The sequence below is a fragment of the Aquila chrysaetos genome, chromosome 9 (assembly GCF_900496995.4).
Source record: "Aquila chrysaetos chrysaetos chromosome 9, bAquChr1.4, whole genome shotgun sequence".
Classification (NCBI taxonomy): domain Eukaryota; kingdom Metazoa; phylum Chordata; class Aves; order Accipitriformes; family Accipitridae; genus Aquila; species Aquila chrysaetos.
The window spans coordinates 1231897-1259061 of NC_044012.1; the positions used below are offsets into that span (position 1 = coordinate 1231897).

At 38.6% G+C, this 27165-nt stretch overlaps 1 protein-coding gene across 9 annotated transcripts in view; it reads right to left on the minus strand.

The window, feature by feature from the left end:
- NFAT5 (nuclear factor of activated T cells 5) overlaps positions 1 to 27165 on the minus strand; it is a 77286-nt gene that overhangs the window by 28705 nt on the left and 21416 nt on the right. For 3 of the 9 annotated variants that reach the window (XM_041126081.1, XM_030025451.2, XM_041126082.1), the window contains exons 2-4: positions 20559 to 20684; positions 6976 to 7534; positions 1768 to 1960 (exon numbers count right to left, since the gene is read on the minus strand). In XM_041126081.1, coding sequence (XP_040982015.1) covers positions 1768 to 1960; positions 6976 to 7534; positions 20559 to 20684 — 878 coding nt within the window. Of the gene's footprint in view, positions 1 to 1767; positions 1961 to 6975; positions 7535 to 7994; positions 8057 to 13162; positions 13276 to 20558; positions 20685 to 27165 lie in introns of those variants that run through there. The other 6 variants (XM_030025455.2, XM_041126086.1, XM_041126088.1 and 3 more) reach the window with 5 other exon arrangements.

The following is a 27165-nucleotide window of genomic DNA, read 5'->3' on the forward strand; positions in this document are numbered from 1 at the left end:
AACCTGCTGGCCACACTCCTCCCAATATAACAAGGACGGCATTTGCCTTAGCTCCAATGAGTGTGCAATGCTGGGTTGTATTCAGTTTGGTGTCCACTCTTGCATTCATACTGTGGTCGCTGCAACTTTTGTGATCCTATTTGACTACAGTTCTTCTGTTTGTCTCTGTGTAAGTCAAGTGCAACATTACTCCTGGTAAGCCTCTCTAACGTTTGCATTAGGAAACCTTCACAAGCACAGTCATAAAGTTCATCAATTGCTTCCTCCACGCTATGTAGCCATCCCTGCAGATGGACAAATGGCTGAAACCTTTCACGATGAGAGGTCTGTGAGCAGGAGACTCCTGTTAGTTACCTATAGAAAGCGCCATCTATTATCTTCTCAGTCACGCAGTCTGTAACAGATACCAATGCATTATCCCCGAGCTTCCTCCCTCCTCTGACCTCAACGGGCCAGTCTCCAATTTCATGCTGGATGTCTGTGCAGTCAGGGAGCTCCTTAAAATACATGATGTCCTCTTTCCTTTCTAAACAGCTGCTGCACATCCACAACTGCATTCCAGCCATGTACGCTACCTCAAGTCTCTGTGATTCCAGTCAAGTCACAACCCTGTGACTACACAAGGGAAGAAACAAGACCTGTAAATTCACACTCTGGGCATCAGTCTGCAGTCACTGGAGAACAGCCTCTGAATGTTTTCCCTTTTGAGCAGGAATGTGAAAGACCTCTTTGTAGCCTTCTTCCTCGTGTTCCTCCTCCATTTGTAGCTCCTCCTTCCCTTCTGTGCTTTGGTCCCCATTCTCTGACTAACTTACAGTAAAGCTGTACAGCCTCACCAAGCTGGCAACAATTTTTCCTCTCTTTGAGCAAGGTTAATTACATCAGTCACTTCATTTGGAGGGGAGAAAAGGACAAGACAAACAAAGCAGCTAAATGCTTGCTGGAGACACCAGCTATGCAACCAGGCCCTGGATTCCTGACTGCATCTGCTCCATCCAGATCTTTCCCCTTGATCAGAAGGATTGAGGACACCATTCAGTCCTGTGTGCTACTCATCCCTGCCTCAGAGCAAGTGACCATCAACACCTAAACTTTAAGGCATCAAAGTCTATACAGGAAACAGTCTACATTTGTTAAGTGTGCATACAACTGCTTCCTCTTTTCTTCCCCCCCTTCTCCAGTTCTACTAATCCACACAAACTTCTCTACTGCTAACCATACTGAGCAGGACAACCCATAAAGCACACCTCAGTTAGATCTTTATGACTCTACTTGAAAGACAGACACTGGATATGTGGATTCAGATACTTATTTTAAAAAAAAAAAAAAAAGCCAAAAACCCCACCACTTTGAATTTATTTTTTTAAATTAAACCGAGTTTTATGTCCTTACCAGTAAGGCATAATGATGTCCCACTGTTATCAGCAATCAGTTACAGCATTTCACCATCCTAGTTTTGTATGTTTCAAGTGTCTATCTATTTTCACAGTTTGTATAATTGTAGTCTAACAGGACATGCATCACAGATTATACATCATTGCCTTGGCATAAAGCTTCCTTCCTCCTGTAACTCTGTGATGCAAATAAGACTTCCTGTTACCTGCAAGAAGAGATACAGTACAGTCTCCACAGCAAAGAGACTGCAAAGTCTCTCCCCTTCCCTCTAAAAACAGAGATTCTAGGCCTACTTGAACCGAACCAGTTCCCATTCTACTAAAGTATCCCTTGGAAAAGAATCCCCGTAACACCTAACACTAAACAGCCTACCTTTACAGTTGGAAAGCCTTGCTGTGTACGGTCTTTCACCGAGCCTCGGCTGCCTTCAGTCAGATAACGAGCCCTGTGCTGGGTTTCCGGCTGTACCACTATCTTCAGCTCCTTCCCCTCACTCTTAGTTGGATACTGACCACACAACATTGGGGTCTTCTTCCCTCCAGCTCCTTTCTGGTTCTCTGATGCTCTGGGAAGTCAAAGCAGACCATTAAAAGATATTATAAGCAGCTCCCCAATAAAAACAAACTAAATCACAGAAAAGCTAAAAAGATAAAGAGTGTATATTAATGGATAGAAGATTTAGAGTTGAGAGCAAACTTTGGAATTCTCTTTCTGACAGAGAAGGAAACCTGCAGGATGAAGAGGAATGGTGCTTCCCTGCCTCCTTCATCCAGTGAAATAGGAACTGCTTTTCAGAGAGTAAACATAAAGGAAGGGAAAAGCAATTAGCATTAAACTATGTTAACAAACAGAAGAAGGCTCATAACCTGCTCTTTCACAGTCTGTAATACAGCCTGATATTATTTGAATAAGCTGTTTCGCTTCTGTAACAAATATACATATGTACACACACACACTGAATGGATTTAAGGTTAAATGATGCTTCTTTAAATAGGAAAACAGCCTCATGCCTGTCTCCACCTGAACTTGCATAGCCATGCAAACTCAAATACTAATTTCTGTCAAAACAGATTGATAAATTTATGTTAAAACCAAATTAGTTATTGTAAAAAGCTCTGACATAATTGCACCAATTTTAAATCTGCAGTGTATGAAAAAAGATTGTTTCTTTCCAGGTGCGTACCTTAAGATGTACTGTATCTTGTGTTCAGTTCCATAATTAAAACCGAAATGAAGAAGCCCTCCAAAGTATAACATCATGTGATGCATTTTGTGATCGCTTTAAAGCACAATGGAAAATAACTCTTCATCTTACACAGAGCAGGTTTGTATCATGAACCTGAATGGAAGTCTAATAAACTCATTTAACACTAGCAAATGTAAACATGCCCTGGCAAATGGTACAGGCAGAAAAAGGGCTCAATGAATTTATGCAAATATGGTATTCTTTGTTACTACCAAGAAGTAGTTTCTAACAGCTAATGACTCTGAAGAAAGCAGTTTAAAATAACAAGTGTGAATTGCTGAAAAAACAAATCCTGTTTCAGTGTGCAACACACAAAGGTAATTTATCCAGGATTTTTTCTTCTCAGGGAGAAGTGTGCAAGAAATGCTTTTTCTTCGTTTACTGAGAGCTTTGCCACTGCATGTGTTTTTCACTGACCTGAAGGCTGAGGTAGCTCATAGGGCTCTCTTTCCAATTACCAGGTGATTTATACTAACAAACATTATCAGGACCTTTCCTAAAACTCCTACTGTGCAATGAATAAACAGCACGAGGCCACAGAGTACACAAATACTTTCAAGTCATCCCCCAGCCCCTGCACAGCCTGGCCCAGCACTTCTCCTACAGAAGGGCCTTCTCCTGCCCCATGGAAGGTCAGGCACTTTGCCCCGATTCCACCACAACTCATACCCCAGGAAGTCCTATTTGTCACGCTCTTATTTCTACTACGCCTTCCAAAACCTCTTCATACCTGTAACAAAGGGTTAAAATACTGCTGAGCCCTTACGAGGTCTGTGCTTTGTATGAATTTCATTCATGTTTTTCTGTTTGTGAAGGTTACCCACTTCACCATGGACTGCCCAGCGAGCCTCCTGCTCATCCAGCTGAGCCCAGGACGGATGCCCAGCACGTGTCCCTGAGCACCCCTGCCCTGCACGCTTGTTTTCAACCCAGTAACAGCAGAGAAGCAGGATCTACATAAAAAACTAGTATAAAAAAAACCTGCAAGAGTATCATCTTTCTGCCAAGGAGTCCTGATTACTCTGCCACAGTCTAGTCAAACAGACTGTTTAAAAAAAAATGAAAACTCAATGGAAAAACATACCTTCTTTTAGGAAAATAAAAGGGACAAAATTCTTCCTCAATGTAGCATATACAAAACCTGCGATACACTAATTAAACTGTAATTAACACCACTATGCTCTTCACTCCTGTACAAGTTAAGCAAAAACGCTAATAAAACTCAAGCTCGTTAGATAATCACTTTCTCTATTCTTCCTGTCAGGACATTACTCCAATGGACTAGTAATTAAAAGGAATACTTTCAGGGAGTATCTTCTCCTTTTCTCACTCGGAATTTTAAATCTCACAGCTACTATCTCTTAGCTTCCCACAGGGACCATGAGAAGGAACGCTGGGCAACCTCAGCTACCGCAACCACCGCCGTACTACTCCCGACACTGTCCCTGGGACTCATGCTTTCTGCACCTCGGTTAGGCACTGGAACATCGTGGGAGAATGCTCCGTGCAAAGACACCACATGGGACACTTCATCTGACCTTGTCAGGCTTGGAAGTTCCAGCTCCGCAAATTAATACGGGAAACAGATATTATTGGATTTTGAAGGGAAGCATTAGAGGCAGCCATCAAAATGAAATTCTCTTCCAACACGCAAAATGCGAAGTTTTAGCAGTGTGATGTTAACACTTTGGCCTCTCCAACAAAACTCTGTTTTCCTGAGAATACTTTACTCTTAAAACTCAAGGTACCTTAATTGTCAACATATTAGTATTTTATACATTGTCATATTTATGCGAAGAGATGCTGCCTAACAATTATTCTGAAAGCCTTCCCTCTAGAAACCTAAAGTAATCATTACTTTCAATCAGATTAGCTGAACTTGAAAGCAATTGTAAAGCCTTCACCAGAACTTCAGTAGCCTTTATTCTCAAATTATGAGGATATATCATTTACACATCCTTTCAATTTACTTTATTTACAATACTAATATTCATGCACATACAAATAGTAAAATATTTCAAACACACACACACATTTATTTATTTATTAGCTTAACTGTTACCAGACAATGTCTCCTCAAAGCTAGCACTTCTTTTTTAGAAAAGAAATGTAAGTGGCAAAACCCACAATTCTATTAAAACAGATTTCCGGAGTTAAGGTTTGCCTGGTCCTGCACTGCCATCAGGGCTGTTCCCAGTGAAGACCTGAAAGTGGAAGTGAGACCAAGGATGTTGGAAATCTGAGAGTCTTTGCCCTAAATCATCATCAATTCATCCATTTCTAAAAAGGCTTTCAAAAATTCCAACAGTTTCCATAGGAATATATTCTTTTCCTTCTTAGCTTTTGAAGTCAACTGACTAGAAGCCTCTTTTAGGGCAAACGCTATTTCCACTTTACAATTTAGCAAGGGTGCTTTCCTTGCTCTTTTCTTAAAGCCAAAAGCAAATGAACTCCCTTGGCTGAACTCCATCAGGCCTGAAAGTTTTTTTAAAAAAGAAAAAAAGTCACTACGATGACCTAGATTTGTAACGCTAAATCTCCATATTCCAACTGCAAAACTAAGTTTTCTAATATCTTGGCCATTTCTTACCCCATAGCTCTTATTTAGAAGGACAATTCTGTTATATAAGAGTTTTGCTGCAGTTCAATCTAGTCTGTATATGACACATTAGGAAAAAAATTATGCTTCTCTCTACCCCTGCGTTCACAGAGTATTGCTGACAGTACCAATGAACATTCACTGGTTAGCCCCCAATATTTTAGGGAATGTTATAGTCTTGTGATGTTTTAGATTGAGAATGTACCTACTGTTCCAGAGTTTAATAAAACTCCCCTTTCTGTCCAGAGATCACATTTACAGTCATACAGTTCTTGCCTTTCGATAAAGTTTCTTCCCTTTGTAAGGGAGAGCCTGACCTCCTTTGTGCTCAGTGGAGGCAGTTTCCTAGTTCCAAGCAGCTGCTTTACATATGCTAATTTGCTTCTTTGGCTCTACCATGTACTAATGTTCTACTTTATTATCAATTTCAGCTGGTGAAAACAAGAGATGCTGGACAACTGCAGTTGTTGTAAGGAAATACTAGAAGACCCAGAGGTCCAAGGAGACAGGAGTGGTCGGCAGAGCCAACGCTCCTGGTACCAGCCCGCTCCACTTTTCCAGGTGCGGTACCCAGGCCGGCAGGAAGCAGCAGCACACTCTGGAGAGTTTCTCAGAATCACTTTCTCACAGTGAAATTTTAAGTATGGAACTGCAATGACCCTGGGAATACAGACTCCAGGCTCTTTCCCTTTGGAATATGAGAAGTTCATAATCTTTCCCATCAGTCAAATTTTAATATTCACCATTACTGTGATGAACATTAGAACGTACTGCAAGCACATACATAAAAGTAAAAACAAACAAAATGCACTCCCCCCCTCCCCCAAAAAACCCACAATAAAAAAGCCAAATCTATCCACTTGACCATCTTAAAAGTACTAAAGAAGCTACAAGTTAAAAAATAAATTAAAAAAAAAAGTATCCACATACTATTGTAAACTGATGGACTTTTTCCTCTTTAAGCAACTACTGAAATGCATTTAGTGAACAGTGTGAAGTGGGAGAGATGAGAGACCACCACCCAGGCGTGCCCATGTACAGACACACGCATGCACACAACCCAGAAGCACAGAGAGAAACAGGATTAGAGATTTATTTCTGAAAAAATCAAATACAGAAGTGAATTCACAAGGAAAAACAAAATCTGGTTCACCATATCATCTTAACATTGTATAAAAAAGTAAAGCATGTGTTAATTTAAATGATGAGAAATCCTAACAAGCCATTAACTTCTACTCCCATCACTCTCTCTATTTATCAAATAGAGAAAGAGACAAACAGAAGCAGGTAAAGTGTACAGACTGAAATCCTCACATAAAATCCTGCAAAAAACATTAAGATTTAGGGTGCGTCCAGTCCACTTCTGCCTTTCTTTTTAAATACAGTAACATCTTCATTGCCATTTTATAAATGGAATTGTGCAATCTTTTAGGAATTTCACTTAAACAAGAATACAGGTGAGCTCATCAGTGCTGCATCCAATTGTTTCAGGAAAGTTTACCTTTATCTTCTAAATAAAGATTAGCAAGTCTAATGAGAACTTATCACGGGCTAGGACGCAAAAGGGAACAGTAGAGAAGGGATTTATGTGAGAACCTGAGTAGAACACTTGATGGGGCATGGGGGGAGTTTTATTAGTTTGGTTTTACATATGGTGATAGAACTTTTTAAAAAAAAAACAAAAAACAAAACAAACAAACAAAAAAAAAAAACCAAAAATCAAACAGATACCAACCCATTTCCTGCTTTTGAGTTGCCTTTGCTGTCCGTGCTGAGCTGAGAAAGGACATAGTGAGGCGCTTTGGCACTGTCGGCATCAAATATATCCATGTTGGACTCTTCGCAATCTCGACGTTTGATCCCTGGCCTCTGCTTTGGATTTCGTTTGCGTGATTTACGTGGCACCTCAGTGTTATCATTGTAGGAACTGGTACTCATGTTACTGAAGTTGGAGGGTGAATCCTCCATCCACATACTGCAGCTCTGTTCTGACTCCAATCCACAGCCCTCATCCTGGCAGGACATCCGACTGTTGTCCAGCAAGTCCTCAGGTGGTGGCGAGATGTACAGGACTGTGTGTCTCTTCGGCGTTGACTGCTGCTGCTGGACTGTGTTACTGGTTAACTGCTTTTCACTTACCCCTCGGGTACTTACCCCCACGGCTGAGGAGCAGCTCTCCACTTGCATAGCCTTGCTGTCGGTGACTGAGGTAGAGTAAATGGTAGGACTGGAAGAGGTGGTAAAGGAGCTGCAAGCACCGCCCATGGAGGAAGAGGAAGGAGCTGAAGAAGCATCTGCGGTGTATAATTCAGAAGTAAATACAAGATACATGGTTCTGTGTGTGCTGGCTATAGCAGTCCCATTGAAATAAAGTGATTTATGAACCGATTTATTTCCCCCAACAAATATTTGGAATTTGGTAAGTTTTAGAATGTAAATGCTTAAAGCAATACAGCCTAACCAATACAGTACTTTGGAAATGTCCAAATAAGACTTAGTATGATCCACTGTAATCAACTTCTTTAAAACTTAATGTTAATTCATAAAAATGGCTGCAAGTAAACATAGCTTTCATTGCCTCAGCTGGACTAATTATTTGTGTAGAAGCCATTTCATCTAAAATAATGGAAGCCCCAATGCAAAATGCTTATAATCCACATTTGATGCCAATTAAACCATTTATTGTTGGAAATTTTTATTTTTGAAAAAGACGGGACTGTGCTTAGCCACAAAATATTAAAATAAGTTTCTAACCTATGAAGCAGAGAACTACAGGTCATTTTTAATGCAGACACTCCCTGCTTCAGAGGCAAATCCTGGAATAAAAATATGAGAAAATAAATGAGAAAAAGAGCTGCTGATTATTCCATCATAAATGAGAAATAAAATATAAAATCAACTGAGTTGGTAGGCAAAATGGAACTGGTATCAGTCACTATGACATAGCTGTTTATTTTGAAGGTTCAAAACAGGGATGATATACCTGTATTGGTGACATGCTGATAGAAGGAGACATGAAATTTCTGTAATTTTACTCTTTCAGTCACTGAGACTGATTTCTCTCAGACTTTTTTAGCTGAGTCCCTTATGCATACAGGGACAGCTTGAGACAGGTATCTGAAAAATTCACATTAAGCAGGATATTTTAAACAATGTGATTGTGACTTCTCTGGAGGTGACACAGATCAATCTGTTTTAGAAACATGAGAGGACAGCAAAACGCTTCAGAGAAAACCCTGAAGATTTCTGGAGAACACCACAATCATTTCCACTAAGGAATTATGGACAAATCAGCTGAAAACATAGGCTAAAACATTCCACAGGAAGCAGTATGGACAAACATAGGTATTTATTTATTTAAATTAGCTGTAGCTCACTGAGGAATAACTTAACTGAATTTTATATTCAGATTTAAGCTTCCTAGGGGGAAAATGCTATTTCCTGTATTTCTGCACTGCTGACCACAGCTTACACAATAAACCAGAACCACAAAAATAATCTAATTTTAGAAACAAATTGTACATACATACATACGTAATTTTACAGTACGTTTGTTCAGCTAGTTACTGGTGTCATAGAGGTAATACCTATTATTAAAAGGAACATGATGTTTTCCTTCTTGTTGTTTGGGATTTTTTTAAAATCCAAAATATATTAATCTCTCAAGTCTAAAAGGTTTAGAGATAGTTGAACTGTTTTATCCAGTTTAAGCTATTTAAAAGTAACAGAATAAAGTATGTTCAGCCATGACAATACATTTAACTAAAGCAAAACTTAGCAAACCTTCCAATAAATCAGCCTGCTTGTAATTATCGGGGGTATCAATGACTGATGATGAATTTTTAAATCGTTACTGTTTCTTACAGCTTTTCTGTGCTAAATGAATTTAAACATACACTACTTCAGATTGTAAAATTTAGTGGTCATTACACTTTATCAATAGACTATTCTGCTTTTATCTTCGTAGGAAGTCCCTTCCCCGAACCTCCCAGTAAATCAGGAACAGATGAATGATACCAGTTCCATTTCCCAGTTTGTTCTTTGGCAAATATAGTGGCTGAAATTGGAGAATTCAGTCACTTTGAACTGCATTCCAATTTAAAGGCAAATTTATCCTTTCTACATCATGCATTAATGCAATGCTTTTTTCAAAAACATTTATAGGATTGGCAAGAACCATTAAATCTAGGTATTAATTTCAGTGACAATATTTAGGAGCTGATTTGCAGCCACTTTGAGTTGAGAAAGATCATTGCTATTTGGGATGAATACTTTGGTTTGTTAAAATAGAATTAGTTTCCATTCATCATTTATACACTCAAACAGAAAGAAATATGCAGCATGCATACAGCATATATGCTGCATGCAAGTATTTGCAAACGGAATACATGGAGCACACAGCAGTAATGCTGCAGAACTGGATTACTGAACAGCAATATTTCCCCCATTTAAAATGAATTCTTCTTTTAATGGATGAAACTGAGTATCATGCATAGTACAACGCAGTGTATGCACATCTCTTGTTCGCCTGTGCATGACAAAGACTTTGACAAATAAATAATTACGTACATTGAACCAGGTAGCAGGGCTCTAGAATTGGAAGACTTCTCCTCCAATAGATTAATACCAAAGATTTATCTTTCTGCAGCAGATTCTGGGAATGTTTTAGAAAGGTCTTTTAAAAGACCTAGAAGAAAAACTTAAAGTGACAATCCTTACACAGGTCTGCATTAGAACAGATATGCCAAACACTGATCGTATCCTGCTTATCAAATGGTTCAATGCATATCCTGTCCAGAAATGCAACAATTGTACTTTTCCCTTACTTTCCTAGGAAAAAAATAAATAAATAAATCACTAAACAGAATACTTTTCAGTATAAAGCTAAAAGAGCTGCTAATGGTATCATTATTTTAGGTTGCAGCATTCTGCAATATTTAAGTTGCTATCATTATTGCTATCCAAAACAGTTTCTCCTCCAGTTTCTTTTCCTAGAAGTTAAAAAGCATGTATGTGTATGAACATATGCCTATGTTTTTCCTTTATACATTTAAAAAGGAAAGAAACACTGTCCATTATAAATTGGCTATACTTGCCTCCATTTACCAGAGACGCCCCTGTGTAACAGTAAAGTTAGATTATCAAAACAATATCAAGCTAAATAGTAATGGCAAGAAAACCTTTCTCTTTAGCCTTATATATTCCCAAATGAATGCCATTACCATCCATAAACATGCAAGTGTTTTAGAGCATGTACAGGCCAGCACCTTCTCCATTATAATAGTTAAAAATATGTAAGAAAGTGTGACAAATATTGCAGCCAATGAAATCAACTGGCTATATTAGATCAAATGCACAAATTTAAAATCTATTTTAGGGGGATAAATTAGTAATTGCTTTAGTAACATTTTAAGTTATGCAAATACTAAGAAACATAGTAAAATTTATGTTTTCTCACAGAGTCTGCAGGCCTTTAGCCGACTCTTCTTCCATTGAACTAATAAACAAACAAGTAGGGTCAATCAAATAAGAATTCACAAAGTTACTATAACGAATAAACCACTGTATGTTTTACATGGCTCCCATTCTGTTTTATCAATTTTTTCTAAAGCTTGTGACAACACATGCGTATCTGATATCCAAAGAAGATCTCTTGGTTGAATATGCTGCATTCTGAAATAATAAGTTTATTCTAAAGTTTCAGTAACTCAAACTTGACTGGTATTGCTTTAAAAGGTGAGAGCATTTTGCATTTCCTGGGTTTGAGGAATGAAGTTTTCCCCAATATGCAGATAATAAACAAATATAACCAGTGAACATTCAGTGGGAGGGGGGTACCTGGTTACTGGTCTGTCAAGTTAGAGTGGAAACATACACACACCTTTCCCAGTTTAAGCATTTTTTTTTTTATTTGAGGTTACTTTCTTTAGACACATATTAATGGGAATTGTTACAGGTGGCTCCTTCATTTGCAATTTAACAGTGCTTGCAGTGACAAATATATAGTTTAAATAAGTATGCACATTTTGAAATATAAGACTGAATATATTTTAACACAGCCTCAAAATAAAAATTGCTTTCAGAGCAACAACACTGAATAGAAAGAAGCCAAGTGCATGTTATGGCAAGTATGCAGCCACAGTATTATAAATGAAACGTGCACCAGCATCACAAGGTGGGGTTTTTTTTTTCCTTTTTCTTAATTAAAAAAAATGAAAGAGAAAAGAAAACTATTTCTGCATTAGAGCAACTTTGATCACTGTTGAAACTAAACCTCCTGAATCTATTCATTGCCATCACTGCGACATGTAAGGTAGTTGAAATAAGTAATTCAGAATTTGTTCCCTGTCCTACAAGCTTTTTTTCCTCTAAGAGAGGCAGAACGGTATCAAACAGTTCAGCACAAGAAGTCCTGGTTCTCTTTTGAAGATCGTAATTTACACATCAGTAACAAGCAATTCTGTAACATGTAAATGAAAGAGAGAAAATAACCAAGAACTAACAAACTAAGTGGTTAGTGCTGGAGTTCAGAATGCAGATAAAGATAACCAATTACTCTGCACTACTCCTAGGAAGACTAAATTTCAAAGAAATTCCATTTGTTCATGATATCAGTCATTTTTACTTTTGCTTCCCAGAAAGTCTAAAAAGGTGCCTACCGCTCCCAAACATTTACCTCGCTTTCAGGCAGTGAACAGAATTACATTCACAACCAAGAGACTGAATAATTCAGGTTCTTCCTGAAAACAAAAAGCAGCCAAAAAGCAGGCAGTGGAAGAAGGGATGCAACACGCGTGTGGCACAAATGCATGCTGATAAAAATCACAGGCTAATATAATATCAGAGACTGAGGGAACACACAGCAAAGAGCATCCCCATGAGCAAATCAGTGCAGTCTTTTTCTTTTAATAACTTAAAGCATTGTACAAAGAAAATTTATTACCTCCTGAGTTATCAACTAAGGCAATGACATATATTTCTATATCCTATTATCTCGTGAAGTCAAACAAGGCATTCAGCCTCTAAAAAAAAGTCTGAAAGGCAGGAGAAAGAAAAAAAAAAATCACTACTTGGCATTGAGGGAGTCTTGTCTTTAGGTAACACTTACGTGGAGCCAATCCTGAAATCCTTGTTCATTCTTTCCAAAGAGATCCTTAAATACAACAAGGATTACCAAGTCCTCAAAAAGAAACAAATAGCATCCTGATGACTTTTTTTTTTTTTTTTTTTTTTTTAAATTGCAGCTGAAGTGCTAAGCAAGTCACTTCCCAGACTGGAAAGCTTAAGATTGCAAATGCAAATAAATTGGAGATGTTTTTGTTTTCACAGGTTTTTCAGCCACCTGTGCATGAACAGCCAGGACTAGCAAAAGCCATTAGAGAACCCGTCTTTTTCTCAGAACCTAGCCTGCATCCCATGCAATCCCCTATGCTATCTTCAGAATACAATTAAGTGTCAAAAATGATAACTCACTACACAGGGTGAGGTTTAGGTGGTGTATAAGCTTAATATATGAAGTATACCCATTTATTAAATTCGTTAATTTATCTAACATGTCAAGTTCTTGGTAAGAGTTTTGTATGTTAATTGGTTTATTTGAACCACTGCACACAGAAGAACAATTTCAGAATAAAACCAGAAGGATACTATGTGCAAAATTTCCAGCATCAACCCTTGTGTTGCCAAAGGTTTTGAAGGTAAAAAACAGAACTTACAAAGTGGCTGCAAACCTGCTTTCAACACCTCACATGCCAAACCTGGGTTTCTACTTTTCTTCTTCTTGTATTACTGATGTAATGTCAAAAACTTTTCCAAAAAGTTTAGTTTCAAATCAGTATCAATCCACTATTTAGAAATAAAACAAAAAAAAAAAAAAAGAAAGAAAGAAGAGACTTATGAAGAAGTCTGAAAACAAGACCGACCTATACCCTGGGTGAGATTGGATGGGTTAAGTGTCTCTGGCACTATTTGTCTTCACTATTGACAGACACTGTCACACAACCCACCACTCGATGCCTGTCTCTGAATGGCGAAGCTAGAATGCAAGTTAAGTGTATTAATAGAGAAAAAAACTAGCATCCCAGCAAATATAATAAAGCAATCCAATTCACCAGTTATTAAAAACACTCAGATTCAAGATAGGTAGGTTAATTTAATTTACATTAAGCCCAACAGTGTAAATTCCCCTTAAATTCACATGCTGAACCAAGCAGTGTATTATACTTGGGTAAATACATCAATCAATCTTTTTTTTGTTATAAATGACATCCATTATTAAATTAACACTCAAGTTTAGGTATCTGAGTAGAACTTTTGTTAGTGGCTCACACACACCAATTCCACATATCTTAGATCCTCCCCACTCAGAGCAATAACCAGCTGTGTACAAGCAAGTCAGAACTCTAGCACCCTTAGCTGCTCTCTTCAAGCTCTACCTGTCATCTCCTCAGCTCCCTCTACAGCCCACTACCCTAAAAGAGTGACTGTACAATGATCTAACAGAACAACACTTCCGTTTAAGGGACAGACTCTTTTGTTCTTCAGATACACAGTTGGTTTTTCCCTAAGAAATCAAGAACTCCTCTTGGCCTTCATGAAGCCTTTGATGCTGCTACTGCAAGGAGGTGCCTGAACAATAGTACAATAAGACTGTCCTCTTTTTGCCCTTCACTGGCTTGGTTTTTCATTATTCGCTAAGGAACAGGGAATTCTCTTGCCACAAAGTAATTCTCAAGCCTTTTTGATGTAAGAATAGGAGCCACTTAATGCAAGAATTTGCCATAAAAAAAAATATCGCAGAATGGTAAAACAGCTGGTGTTTGAGCAGTTCTGGAAAATATATAAGATTCAGGAAGACTGAAAATAAACTTAAGTTAGAAAAAAAGAGATGATCTAGAGTATATCTATATAATCCTTTATAGGTAATTATAAGGAAGCTCTGCTCCATGCAGAGGAGCAGGTATGCACTCAATGCATGTACAATCCCACACAACTACAATTTTTAATTGAATTTGCAGAGAACGTGTTGTCTAAAGTTTCCATAAAATGGAAACAGTAAGAGCAATCTTTATCTTTCACATTTCCCAGCAATGACTTCTCACCAGCAGAGGGTTCAGAATGATGAAGGAACCTCTCCACCACCCCCGAGCTGTACCTAATCACAGCCAGCCTCTCCCAGACTAATGCAGTTAGCTCCACCATAGCACACACTACTATCGGCAGAAGTAATACTTAAACTTGTTCACATATATGCTAGTGCTAACAAGCCAGAGTTGCCAGGGCACTGTATTAATATACAGCACCAGGAAGATGCATTTTTAAAGAGCGTTAGGATCTGGTTTAAATTAATTCTGTAAGAAGTACTTGACACGTGACCAAAACAAGCACACTGCAGACAGAAATCCCTGGAAGACATCCTCCTAGGAAATTACAGGAAGGCATTTCCAACTGGGAGGGTGGTGGGAAGAGGAAAGGAAAAGCCTACAAATAAATGGAAGTTTTTACAGGCATTGGAGACCAACTACAAAGAAGAATCTTTTTTTCTGATAATTTGTTTACAACATGTAGTTGTAAGCCCAGGATAATAGAATTAGTAGCAGCACTGATATGCCCTTTGAAATCTCTGGTAATTATTTCTGTATCAACAGGAAAAACTGACTAATGACACCAGGAAGGATGATAAATTGACAAAATATTTTCAGTAAAAATAAAAATTAAGAAGCCTGACTCTACCTATTCAGAAAAAACAAAACAAAAAACAAAACAAGACTCCACACATCTCCATTTTGAGGCTTTATTAGAATCTTTAGCTTGAGAATGATGAAAAAGCCTTATCTTGGCAATAGAAAACATGACCCATACCCGTCAGCACCTGGTCTCTACCCCATAGATGATGCAAGCGTTTTTTTCCAGTTCTCTACAGTAGCATTTGAGAAGCAAAGCCTTATTTTCATAATTAAAATGACCATAAATGCTTACGGCAAGCATTTCAATAACAACTCTGATCAAAAAAGCCAATTATGCCTGTTTGGGACAAGCAGTTTGTCCCTTTAATTAAAAAGGAGCACAAAATTGACACAACCACAAAAAGGTAAAGCTTCATCGTTTACCAAATATTTTCCCAGGACACAATCATAGATGTTTGGGAGCCAGAAAAATTCAATGCATCACAGATTAATTGTATCCAACTATGAAGAATGCAAAAAGAGATCAGTAAATACATTTCAGTGGCATAAAATGTTCCCCTTTTGTTACAGCAAGAACACCGCTCTATGGAGAATTCAATTTGAGATAAGAACTAGAAACTGTCAGAATGGAAACGATGCAGGAAATACTGTCCTGGGGAGCAATAAAAAAAAAAAAAAATTTGAAAGATATATATTTGCTGCTGTGGAAAATGGAAAGCAGCTTAAGAGATCATCAATAAGCTGAAGAAGCTCATTCCAAGATCTGCTACAGAAAGAACAAACAGATGATAAGCAGAGAAGCAAGTTTCTGTAACAGTATTCTTCACTGGGGTTCAGAAGGTTTGAGCATGCCTGTTACTGGAGATGAAAGATGAAAATGCAACACTTGTTTTAAGTACATGGTCACAAATACTCCTGAACCATCCCCAAAAGACAAGAATAAGGTGTTGAACTACCAACTAGAAAGACACCTTTGAGAAAGGACTTAAATTAGCAGTGTGAATTTTAAGCATTTGAAGCACTTGTTCAATGTGTCTTGATCAACGTGAAAAAAACTGCTCAACCTTTAAGAACCAACTGAAAAGAATCAAGCATCCCTCCTTGCAACTGGAGCTTGGAAATACTGTGCAGAAGGCATTATTAAAGCTTCAGGCACATTTATTTCATATAAGAAATCTCCAGACACAGCTTACAATGACGTTTCTTAGCATGACACCCTCATGCATTTCAAGAGTCAAGAAGATGATTCATATTTAATATGTTTATGGTACTGCACCAGGCAAAATCCTCCTTTTCCTGTCCCCTGAACAAAGACACTCGTAATTCAAATAGCAAGCACAGAGAATAGTTTCTAGCGGTAAAACCAGATCCTTTTCCTCCCTTCTGCTTTCCAGAAGAATAACAGAATTAGAAGCTTGAGATAGCAGCTTAGGTTGTGAACATCGCAGCTCAAAATCCTAGAGTTCTATTAAATTATACTTGCCTGTTTGATATTCAGAGAGTGGGTAATACCTCTTTTGTCTGGATTAATGAATGAGATACACATTTATTAACAAATTAATGAAAATCCAATCAGCAACATTCCATTTTAATATTCTTAAAACTGTTCTGTAAATCACAAAACAAATTTCCAAATGGAAGAACTAGAAGTCTGCCCCGCAAGGTCATCACTGCTAAGAACAGCCCATCCTGCTCCTCCAAAAAAACCAGATAAGTTAACTGCAGCAATATATATTTCTCACCTATAATGTGATCTATATGGAAGAAAACCCCACAGCAAAGTGACTGACAGAAAACCCTCAAGTAAGTTGACTTTCAGCCAGATACTACCTTACTCTGTGTTTTGGGAAACAGAGAACAAACTGTGTTAATTACTACAGGAGTAGTAAAAAACTTGCACCACTTCGGATCATTCCCTGTAACGTAATCCTCTCATTATCAAGAGTAATCATATCTGCAATTGACTTCTACATACAGTGTGCTAGCAGCATTTCAAATTAGCCCTTCCTTTTAAAAACAAGAGTAAATGAGATGACCTACAACACTATGGAGACTTAACTATCATTTCCCAAAAAAGTGAGGTTTTAGAGCAAGTGAAAGCTGACATAAAAATTAAAGAGAGAGAGACTCTTACACAAAACAAAGGAAAGATTTCAGATACAGGAACACCCACTTGCCAAAGTCATCCTTCCTCCTCACGCTACCATCTGTACAGCATCAGCTCCTTGAAAATGTGCCTATAGTCTGCTATTAAGGACTTGATACATGCAAATGAAGAGTCAGTCTTGGTCTTTTCAAATATAAATGTAAAAAACGTATTTATGTTTTCCTGTATAAGCATATAGACATGCACAAAGCCCAGGCTGATTTTCCTCTTATTTTTCTGTTAAGAAATCAGAGCCCAGCCCAGCCAGACTTCTCATTACTACACGAGGCAAGGTGACAGGGCTTGAAAATGTGGTAGCAACTTTTCAAAGACACTGTAGCAATCCTAAAACAAAGAAAATAGTAAAAGGTGATACACCCTTTTATCTAGAAACATGGTACAGCTACAGCAAGAATGCAGCCAAAACACTTGTATCCTATTCTCTTGAGAAAGTGGAGAGAGGTGGGTGCAGAAGAAACACGCAGCTAACCTCAATGAAAAGCAAAAGCACTCCCGCGATTCTGGAAGTCAACTGAGAACACCGGAGAACACTCCCACTCCAAGGTAGCCGTGTGCTGAGGGTACCAGCATCAGTTTGGAAGTGCTGCGTTCAAGACAGCTTAGAGGAGGAATCCTAATCAGCCACGGCACAGCAGGAATTTGTGGGAGGGGGGACTATGACTATAAAACAATCCACTGAGATCCACTGCAAAGAGCAAATTCACCTCTGCCACCTACAACTTTTGTAGACATTGATGTTCCTTCCTCTGTTCCTAAGAGTTTGTCCCCAGCTTTAAAGAGAAAAAAAGCCTCACCTCAGACTTATCAGAAATACCCAAGCACCTGTCCACCCTTGGGTTATAATATATCTCTTATATATATGTATCTTATCTCCCAACACGAGAGGGAAGAGCATGGACTGTTCAGCTTTCTGCTCTGTCTCTCTAGTTTTGGAACACAGCCTATGGACCTGCTTTGCAGGTAAACGTTTGTCTAGGATGCATATATTTTCTTTCAAGGATGTGGTGGTGGAGTGGAAAAAAACAAAACCAAACAAAAACCCCACTAAGATGCTACAATAAAACTATCTATCTGACACCATTCATTGGCCAAAATGCTGAGGTTGCACCTTCCCGGACACCTATGGGAGTTAGGCATCCACTCCCCTTAACTGCACCAGCTACATCACTTGGACTGGAGCTCACCTCTCCTTACATGTGTACACAGCACAACTCACCGTTGAATGATCCTGGTCATCACAATTATGTGTTTATAGAAGACCAAGACTCAATTGTTCTTGCCCTCACTCTAGTGGACACTGACATAAGTGATGAAAACAAAACCAGTCTTTGCTCTGTTTGGGTTTTTTTTGTTTGGTTGGTTAGGTTTTTTAAACACAATTTTTAACAACCTGGAGAACAGTAGTTGCTTGTGCTTAATACTTCTGATCCTGATTTTAACAGCACCCAGAAACTTAACTGTCTTATCACAACACTGATGGAAGGTCTCCAAAGCCACAGTTCAGTAAACAATTTAAACCAGCACAAACTGACAGCCATTGAGAGAAGCTAGCTCCACCTTTTCTTAATGCTCCTTCCTTGCCATGTTACTCCTTTCCTTGTGCCACCATAAGCATTTCTGCAGACCCGCAGTGAACCCATCAGAGCCAACTCTAACCTGGAGCAGCAGGTCCTTGACCCAACGCACTCTGCAGCACACACATGAAAAGCTCTTCTTTCAGCAGCGGTATCAGCTCAAAGTCTTTGTGAAACTATGCCATCTCTGACACTGAAAAGCATTCTTAATTGAATGAGTAAGTCTCCTTTCAGTGTTAACAAAAAATCTCAACACTATTTTTTGAAGTTTTTCATTCAAGAAAATTGTGCTGCAGTTTAACCCAAACACAGCTAACACATTCTTAGTTTTTTTTAAAAGGAACTGGACTGGCTGTTAGCAGACACTAAATACCTGGAGGTAACAGACATTTAGTTCCATTCAAGTTTTTTAAGTCTTTTCTGTTAGATACAGAATTAATTAGCAGTTCATGTCTATCTGTGGATTTAGAGTGTAACAGGGTTTGTGGGATTTCTTTTGTTCGCTTCTTTTTAAGACACATGTTTCTACAGGATTTGGTTGCTGCTGTCTTTGAATCAAACTGATCATTAAGTATCTTGATTTTAGAAATATACGCCCAAATTATTTTTTGAATAAGTGATATAAAAATATCAAATCCTTCCAATACAATAAATAAAAACATCAAATTCATTGAATGACCAAAGTTCCACTGTGCACAGTTAAATCCACAGGTTCTCTCAGAAGAGGTCTGGCAAAACATGAATGGTGAGCAGTGCTGTAAAGTTTCTCTGACAAGTCTACAATCACTTCAGTTTCTGATCAGGATTCCTGTACCATGCAAATCTGGGAAACATTCTCACACAAACATTTAATGCATATGAACTCATAGAGAGAAAAAAGAATAATGCAGCTATCTGAATCCTCACCTTAAATATATACATTTTTCTCAAGCAACAATTTAAGGCCAATTAGGGAAGTGGAACATGACCTTGTAAGAAATATGGGGATCAAATTATGCAAAAAAAAAAAAACCACCCTTATCCAATGAAGAAAGATGCATCTATTGTAAGTGTAATGATCATTTTTTCTTCATACCACAGATGTTTACTAATGTATACAAGTTACTGACAAGAATTCCAGATGCAAACCAGCACTAAGGCTAACCTCACAAATCAGAACTTTGTCCTTAAATCCTCAGTTTATGTTTAATGAAGATCAATGACAGAGTCTTTAGACTGAAGTCTAAAACATGGCTGGGAGTTAAGATAAAGACAAAGATTAAAAGGTCATGCCTCATTTTTATATGCTGTCAATTAGAAAAATAACTAATTTAAAATTATCACTTTATAAAAGTGCCATCCTGACATCTATTACATTCTCATGTATCTGAGAATTTCATAATACATTACAATAGAGAGCTATGTGTGAATGGGGTTTAAATACTAAGCTTCCTAAGACCTCTTAAAGGAAAATATGACTTTTCTTCCTCCTTACAGTTTGGTAGAAGCTTCATGGCCCAAAATGTAATCTCCCATTTCATTTTTTATCCTAGCTAGAATTCGCTGTTTCAGTCAGCATTCTGCCTTAGTTCCAAATTGGTATTTATCACCTCTGAAGACAGAGTGCATTCTAGGAGTTAACAGGCCTGTGCCGCATAGTAACAGAAGAGCAAAACAGATAACTTAGTTCTTATGAAGTTATAGATATGAAATACAGCAACCATTAACATAGAACACCTGATAATTTAGATAACCCAGTTTAGTTTAATTTATATTACCTAAACTCTCCTAGAATGAACTCTGTTACTTCTCCACAAGCTCTTTTTTACAATCAAAACTTTGCCAGCACTGTTCATGTTGGCCAGAACATTACAAACCTTAACAAAGCAACTGAATAAATGAGAATGCTTACCAGCAGCAACTACAGCTGGAGGCGGCGAACCTGCCTCGCCACCACTTGTTTGGCTCATGGATGCTACAGATGTTTCTCTGGAAGGTGGTAACTGCAGCTCCTTTGGGAGAAGGTCATAGACAGATTCTGTTGAACAAAAAGCATTTAATCAAAAATTTATTCATGCTCTGTAAGAGAAAGGAAATAATGTTTTTGCCTAAAAGATACAAATGATAATCCAACCTTTTCAGAACCTTTTGAAAAAGTTACATTAAGCACTTGGAGATCTTAACATCATGGAATAAAGTTATTTCAGAAAACAAACCAACCACGAAAACATTAAGATACACATTCTCAAGACCGAAACAAAAGGACACAAACTTGTCCAAACAAAGAAATAATTCATGAACTTCCACAGAAACTGTACTCGTTTAGAATGAAGGGGCTGACATGTACAACAAATCACATGAGAAACAAAGACAAACCTGTTCTCAGAATTCAAACTGTGCAACTGACTTCCAAAAGAGCCTAATTTAGTACCGTCATCCACAGAACATCCTATAAAGTCTTCCCATGTACTAAGTGCCAGTTCTTGTTATGCAAGATCCTTTACTTCCATTTATCTGCAACATTTCTTTTTGCCTCAAACTCTCCTGTAAACTCAAGCAGATGCTCCAGAGAAAGCAGTCTCCGCTAACAGAATGGCCAGTGCCAGTCCCTTTTACACATAAAGCTCTTTAATGTAACTGTGGCAGATCCTGCACAGTAGTAGAACATCTAAGAAAATTTTTTGTGACTTCTCTACTGTGAAACAGCTGTGGCCACCATACACAGCTCACCTGACGGCTTCAGCAGCCAAGACACAAGAAGTGAAGTCAACATCCTCACATTCAACCTGCTTCTCCATGCTTGCTGACAGTTCCCAGCAGTCACTGCCTACAGTCAGATAGCTACTTCGGAGTTCAATTAGCAAGAGCTCTCACTGCACCCAACGACTGAGAATGTATCACTGAGTTATTCTGAGATAATAACTCCACTCAGGCATGAGCACACAGCTGTATATGCACCTCTTCCAGGAGATACACCAAAGCTGCATCATTTCAAACACCTAATCTGGAGATACAAGGAACCTAGGTGAAAAGCTATAAGCTGAATCAACAATTCTACACCACAAAACCTTATGAAATTCCTTTATATGTATTATTTAGGTGCCTGAGACAGATATGGAAAACTCAATGTGCATTTTTAAAGTTTTTTTCCCCCATGAAGCAACATTTATACTCAATTGATCCTAAAGTAAAATATCTTTGTGCAACAATTCTGTAAAAATTAGGAAACCCAGAGTTATTAACTAAAAAGTTTTAACTGCATTAGGCCCTATACAAAATGAAGCATACTCAAGACATCTACAGGTATACAACACCCAGCAACATATAATTGTATTTGAAATATAACACAAAGCAAATGCTGGCTATGCCACAAACCAGAACAGTTACCATACTGGGTAACAGGGCAAATACTCCCACCGCTAACTGGCATAAAAAGAGCCCAAGAAAACTTTAATGCTGTTTACAGGATACTACTTGTCTGTTATGCACAAAATCACAAGCAACTACCAACAACGGCTGTGAACTGGTGGTGAGCTGTAATGGGAGTTAGCTCCGCAGCCTGTCAAACTTCCCATCTGATGCAAGATTTTTAAAATTTTTTTCAGTTACACCCGCTTTTTGGAGAACTAACTTTTCAGTACTGTGACAAATAAACAAAACTTTTTTTTTTTTTAATTTAAGCTGATAATCAAAATATTGGCAACCAGAGGCTGCAATCCAAATCCCAAGCAGAAATCTCTCCAAAGGTTTTCTATAAGAGTTACCCATAATGCTCAGACAATGTACAAGTAAAATATTTTGAGACAGCTCAAGTTAACTAACCATAAACTATTAGTTTTATTCTTTGGAATAATCGGCAGGGAAAAAAAATTTACTTATGCTTACTGAAGATCTTAAAAGGTACAAAAGGTAAAGGGAAAAGGCATAGATATTTGTTCATACTTTTGCTCCTGTTTTACTAGGAGGAACAGCTGCATTAGCATTTCCCTCAAAGATGAGTTCCCTTTTTAAAATTAACTTTTTCCTCAGCTATTATGGTCTGATTTCTCACTCTTCTGAACTAGTGATTTTCAACACCATAAAATTGGCTTTCAAAGTAAAATAAATTAGAGCAGTTTAAAATTGGTTATGTAAAGATATGATTACAGTGATGCTTCTCATTTTCTTTCCCCAAAAAAAGGTTAGTTCTTTTTTAGTGATGTCCTGGTTTCAGCTGGGATAGAGTTAATTTTGTTTCCAGTAGCTGGTATAGTGTTATGTTTTGGGTTCAGTATGAGAAGAATGTTGATAACACACTGATGTTTTCACTTGTTGCTAAGTAGTGTTTATACCAAGTCAAGGATTTTTCAGCTTCTCATGCCCAGCCAGCAAGAAGGCTGGAGGGGCACAAGAAGTTGGGAGGGCACACAGCCAGGACAGCTGACCCAAACTGGCCACAGGGGTATTCCATACCAGGTGACATCATGTCCAGTATATAAACTGGGGGGAGTTGGCCTGGGGGGAGCAGATCACTGCTCGGGAACTAACTGGGCATCAGTCAGCAAGTGGTGAGCAATTGCATTGTGCATCACTTGTTTTGTATATTCCAATCCTTTTATTATTATTGTCATTTTACTATTGTTATTATTATCATTACTAGTTTCTTCCTTTCTGTCCTGTTAACCTGTTCTTACCTCAACCCACAAGTTTTACTTTTTTTGTTTCTGTCCTGATTCTCTCCCCCATCCTACTGGGTGGGAGGGAAGTAAGCGAGCAGCTGCGTGGTGCTTAGTTGCTGGCTGGGGTTAAACCACGACAAATGATAACGTATTACACTTTATTAAGCAGGACTACTTTTTGTGTGTATGAGCACTTACATAGCTTAATCATACTCTAAATTTTAGCTTTTATTAAAAAAGGCGAATCATGCCTTTATTTTTTATCTTACAATTTTTTACTTAATTTACGGGTGCATACAGACTTGAATCCAATTCAAAAATTAAAAACCAAACTAAACTGCATTTAAAATTGTTACTAGCCAAATACCATCTCCTTATGCCTGCTGTGCCAATGAGGGGGAAGAAAGGGGGCTATCAAGGCACAGTTCTTCTTAAGATGGGAAGAAAGAGCAGGAAGTACAAGGGGGGGGGGGGGAACAAATCATCTGAGGAAGGTGAAGGAAGTAGAGAATTTTTTTTTTTTTTTATAATTGCATTGAATATACTTCTGCCAGTGAATCACGAGTGCTAAATTCATGGCAAAGAGATGCAATAGGTATTCACTCTTAGAACAGCAGGAACAAACAGGGCACTAGAAGATCAACTGTAACCTACTCCGCCTTGGGTAAAAAAATTTAAAAATCTACCAGCCAAGTTCTAGCTGGACCATCCACTGGAGTAAAGAGGTTGGACATTATCTGGCTTGCAAAAAGGAGCACATTTGACCTAACAGAATTTAAGACCCTATGCAGTTGTGTTCACAGCTTTAACAACAGGGAAGACAGTGTAAGATCCAGAACTGGGAAACCAAAAAGCTCAGCTACTACTTCATATTGCCACTGTCAGGCAGTTTCTGCACTGGCACTATAAGGACAATACAATTTATCAACAGGTGTCATTGTAAATTCAGATCTGCTTTAATACATGGAAGCATTAGAGCAAGAACCCTATTAACATACTTACACTGACTGCTATTGGGGACTTTCAGTCTCAGTTTTCCTCTTTCTTTCCTAAGCTGTGAATTCAGCCCTCATGTACAAAGCCCAGGGAAGTTATATGAAAGAACGAAACCTGTATGTTTGCACCTTTCTAAAAACAAGCCAGTGTAACTCATGCTCCCAAGCCACTTCACATTCTACCAGCACAGAAACCCAGCCAGCACTGCCTATTTTGCACACATTTGTTATTTGTCACACTGCATTCTGAGAAAGCTTCCGTGAACCACAAAATCCCAAGCAGTTTTCAGAGAAAATGTTTACTTATTTCCACGTTGAATGGCTCCTATAAGCTTGGACGCTGGCATAGCTATCAATACATCAAAAAATTCTCCAAATACAATGTGGCATTTGGAAACCACAAGATATGTGTGGGTGTATTTTCTGCTGAACTACAAGTTTTCTTCAAGATGAGTATCTCAATTCAAGAGACTGAAGAATGAAAGGTTCAGATTTTGTCCCAACAATGAAAAGCACAAATACCAGCTGAAGAAAAATATAATTACGATGTGAGAAAGTACTTCCCTACCTGACATCCCTGTGCCTCTAAGTATTATTGCCCCTGCAGCCAGCAGTTTGTACAACAGCTCCAGACAGCAATCCCTTGTAAATAAGCACCAGCCTTTATTCTGGCTGGCACTGATACTACTACCTGCAGGAGGTTAGTAAAATCCAAGCTCACTTCTGTCAAAAAAACAGCCATAGGCAGATGCTGAGCACTGAAGCAGCTGCTGCACTGTAATTACCAGCCAAGGTATTCATCACAACCTGTCATATAGAAAATTATGCCCATTCAGCTTTGTTGACAAAAAGTGATTTTAGTTCAAATTTAGTTCAATTTGTTGCACCCTGCAACAAATTCATCCTACTGAGCCACCTAAGAAACTCGCACACTCCACTGTGCCAGAGCTGGGAAGGCTGCTGCCCCTAGAGGAGTAGTAGCAGTATTTAAAGCTGCTGCAGTCACTTGACAGGCAGCTCTGCTTATGCTGAATATTCTTTTACACCTAAGACACTGGAAGCAACTCACCAAGTATTTCTGTTATGCAAAATGTTTAGTGATGAGCCCCAAAACGAGGGATCATAACACAGCATCTGTGTGTGCATGTAAGTGGAGAAAACTTTATATTTTTAGGTTTATGTTGCATATATATACATACACTTTCATTTCTTTCTGTTGTCTCTCAAGAAGTCCTCTTTGAGGAGAGAGCTGCTCATCATCATAATTCTGTCATGACTCAGAATATATTTGGTGCTGATTACAAAGCCTCATTTCCAAAAGCCAAGTTATTAGGTAAGAGTGAGCTTTTCTCTTTGGGTTGGTAGTTGGTTTGGGGGTTTTTTGTTTAACAAATTTATTTTTAACTCTCAAACGTGACGAAGGTTCTGTCAAGTTTGCTGCTTTAAAGGGATGCTCAGATCCAAAACTCCTACAGCATATTTTTTTCTCAGGGAACACATAATTTTAGCAGTAATCCTAACAAGCACAATTATAATCTTTGTGAATAATTCTAACAATACGATAAAGAGAGGGAGGGAGGGAAAAGCTAGAATTAGAATTGAAGCACATTCCCAAAGATCACAAGACCATGAAGAGCAAATCTTTAATTTCATGCTTCATTGATAAAATACCAAACTACCTGAAACTTGGTCTAAAACATGACACCCATTTTTTATCCCAATATGCTTGGCTACCACACCTAAAATTGAAGATGCACCCTACACTAGGAAAAGAAGCTGACATTAGCCTTGACAGCTGTAAATATGAGAAGACAGAGCAAGGTACTAGGAGGGAAGAGAACACTGCTGAAGAAGTCACAGTGAGGTGCAGCCAAGAGAACACAGATGTGGTGGAAGAGGAGAACAAACAGCACCATGAAGGTTCAAAACAGACAGCACAGGCCAGGCCACCATCAATGCCTCCTCTGCCTCCCCAGTTCTTCCAGGCCTATCTCCCCCTCTGCTCTCATGGCTCCCCGTAACTTCCCTCCCCTCCCAGCAATGTGAGAAATACCGCCTAAGAATGTCCCAAATAGGAGGGAGGGAAAACATGGGAGGTCTGCTGGGTAGGACACAAGGAGGAAAAAGAGATCAAAACCATGGCATTAACACAATACAGGAAAGACATGGACCTGTTGGAATGGGTCCACAGGAGAGCCACAAAGATGATCAGAGGGCTGGAGCACCTCTCCTGCGAAGACAGGCTGAGAGAGTTGGGGTTGTTCAGCCTGGAGAAGAGAAGGGAGACCTTAGAGCGGCCTTCCAGTACTTAAAGGGGGCCTACAGGAAAGATGGGGATGGACTCTTTATCAGGGAGTGTAGTGATAGGACGAGGGGTAATGGCTTTAAACTGAAAGAGGGTAGATTTAGATTGGGTGTAAGGAAGATGATCTTCACTGTGAGGGTGGTGAGGCATTGGAACAGGTCGCCCAAGGAGGTTGTGGGTGCCCCATCCCTGGAAGTGTTCAAGGCCAGGTTGGACGGGGCTTTGAGCAACCTGGTCTAGTGGAAGGTGTCCCTGCCCATGGCAGGGGGTTTGGAATTAGGTGATCTTTAAAGGTCCCACCCAAGCCAAACCATTCTATGATTCTATGAACACATGGCACAAGTTTAAGGTCAAATCCAAACTTTAAGAAAAAAACAACTCCTGGCTTTTCTTCAGAACAGATGTAGCTTCATAGTCTAAAACACATCTTTAGTGAACTGGGTTACTAGGAGCTATCATTTCAACACTTCTCTGAGGAATCCAAAATTGTTTGGGTACCTTTAAGAAAGCTTGCTGCAACAAGCCTGCTCTTCACAAATCAGACTTCAAATGAAACTTTGT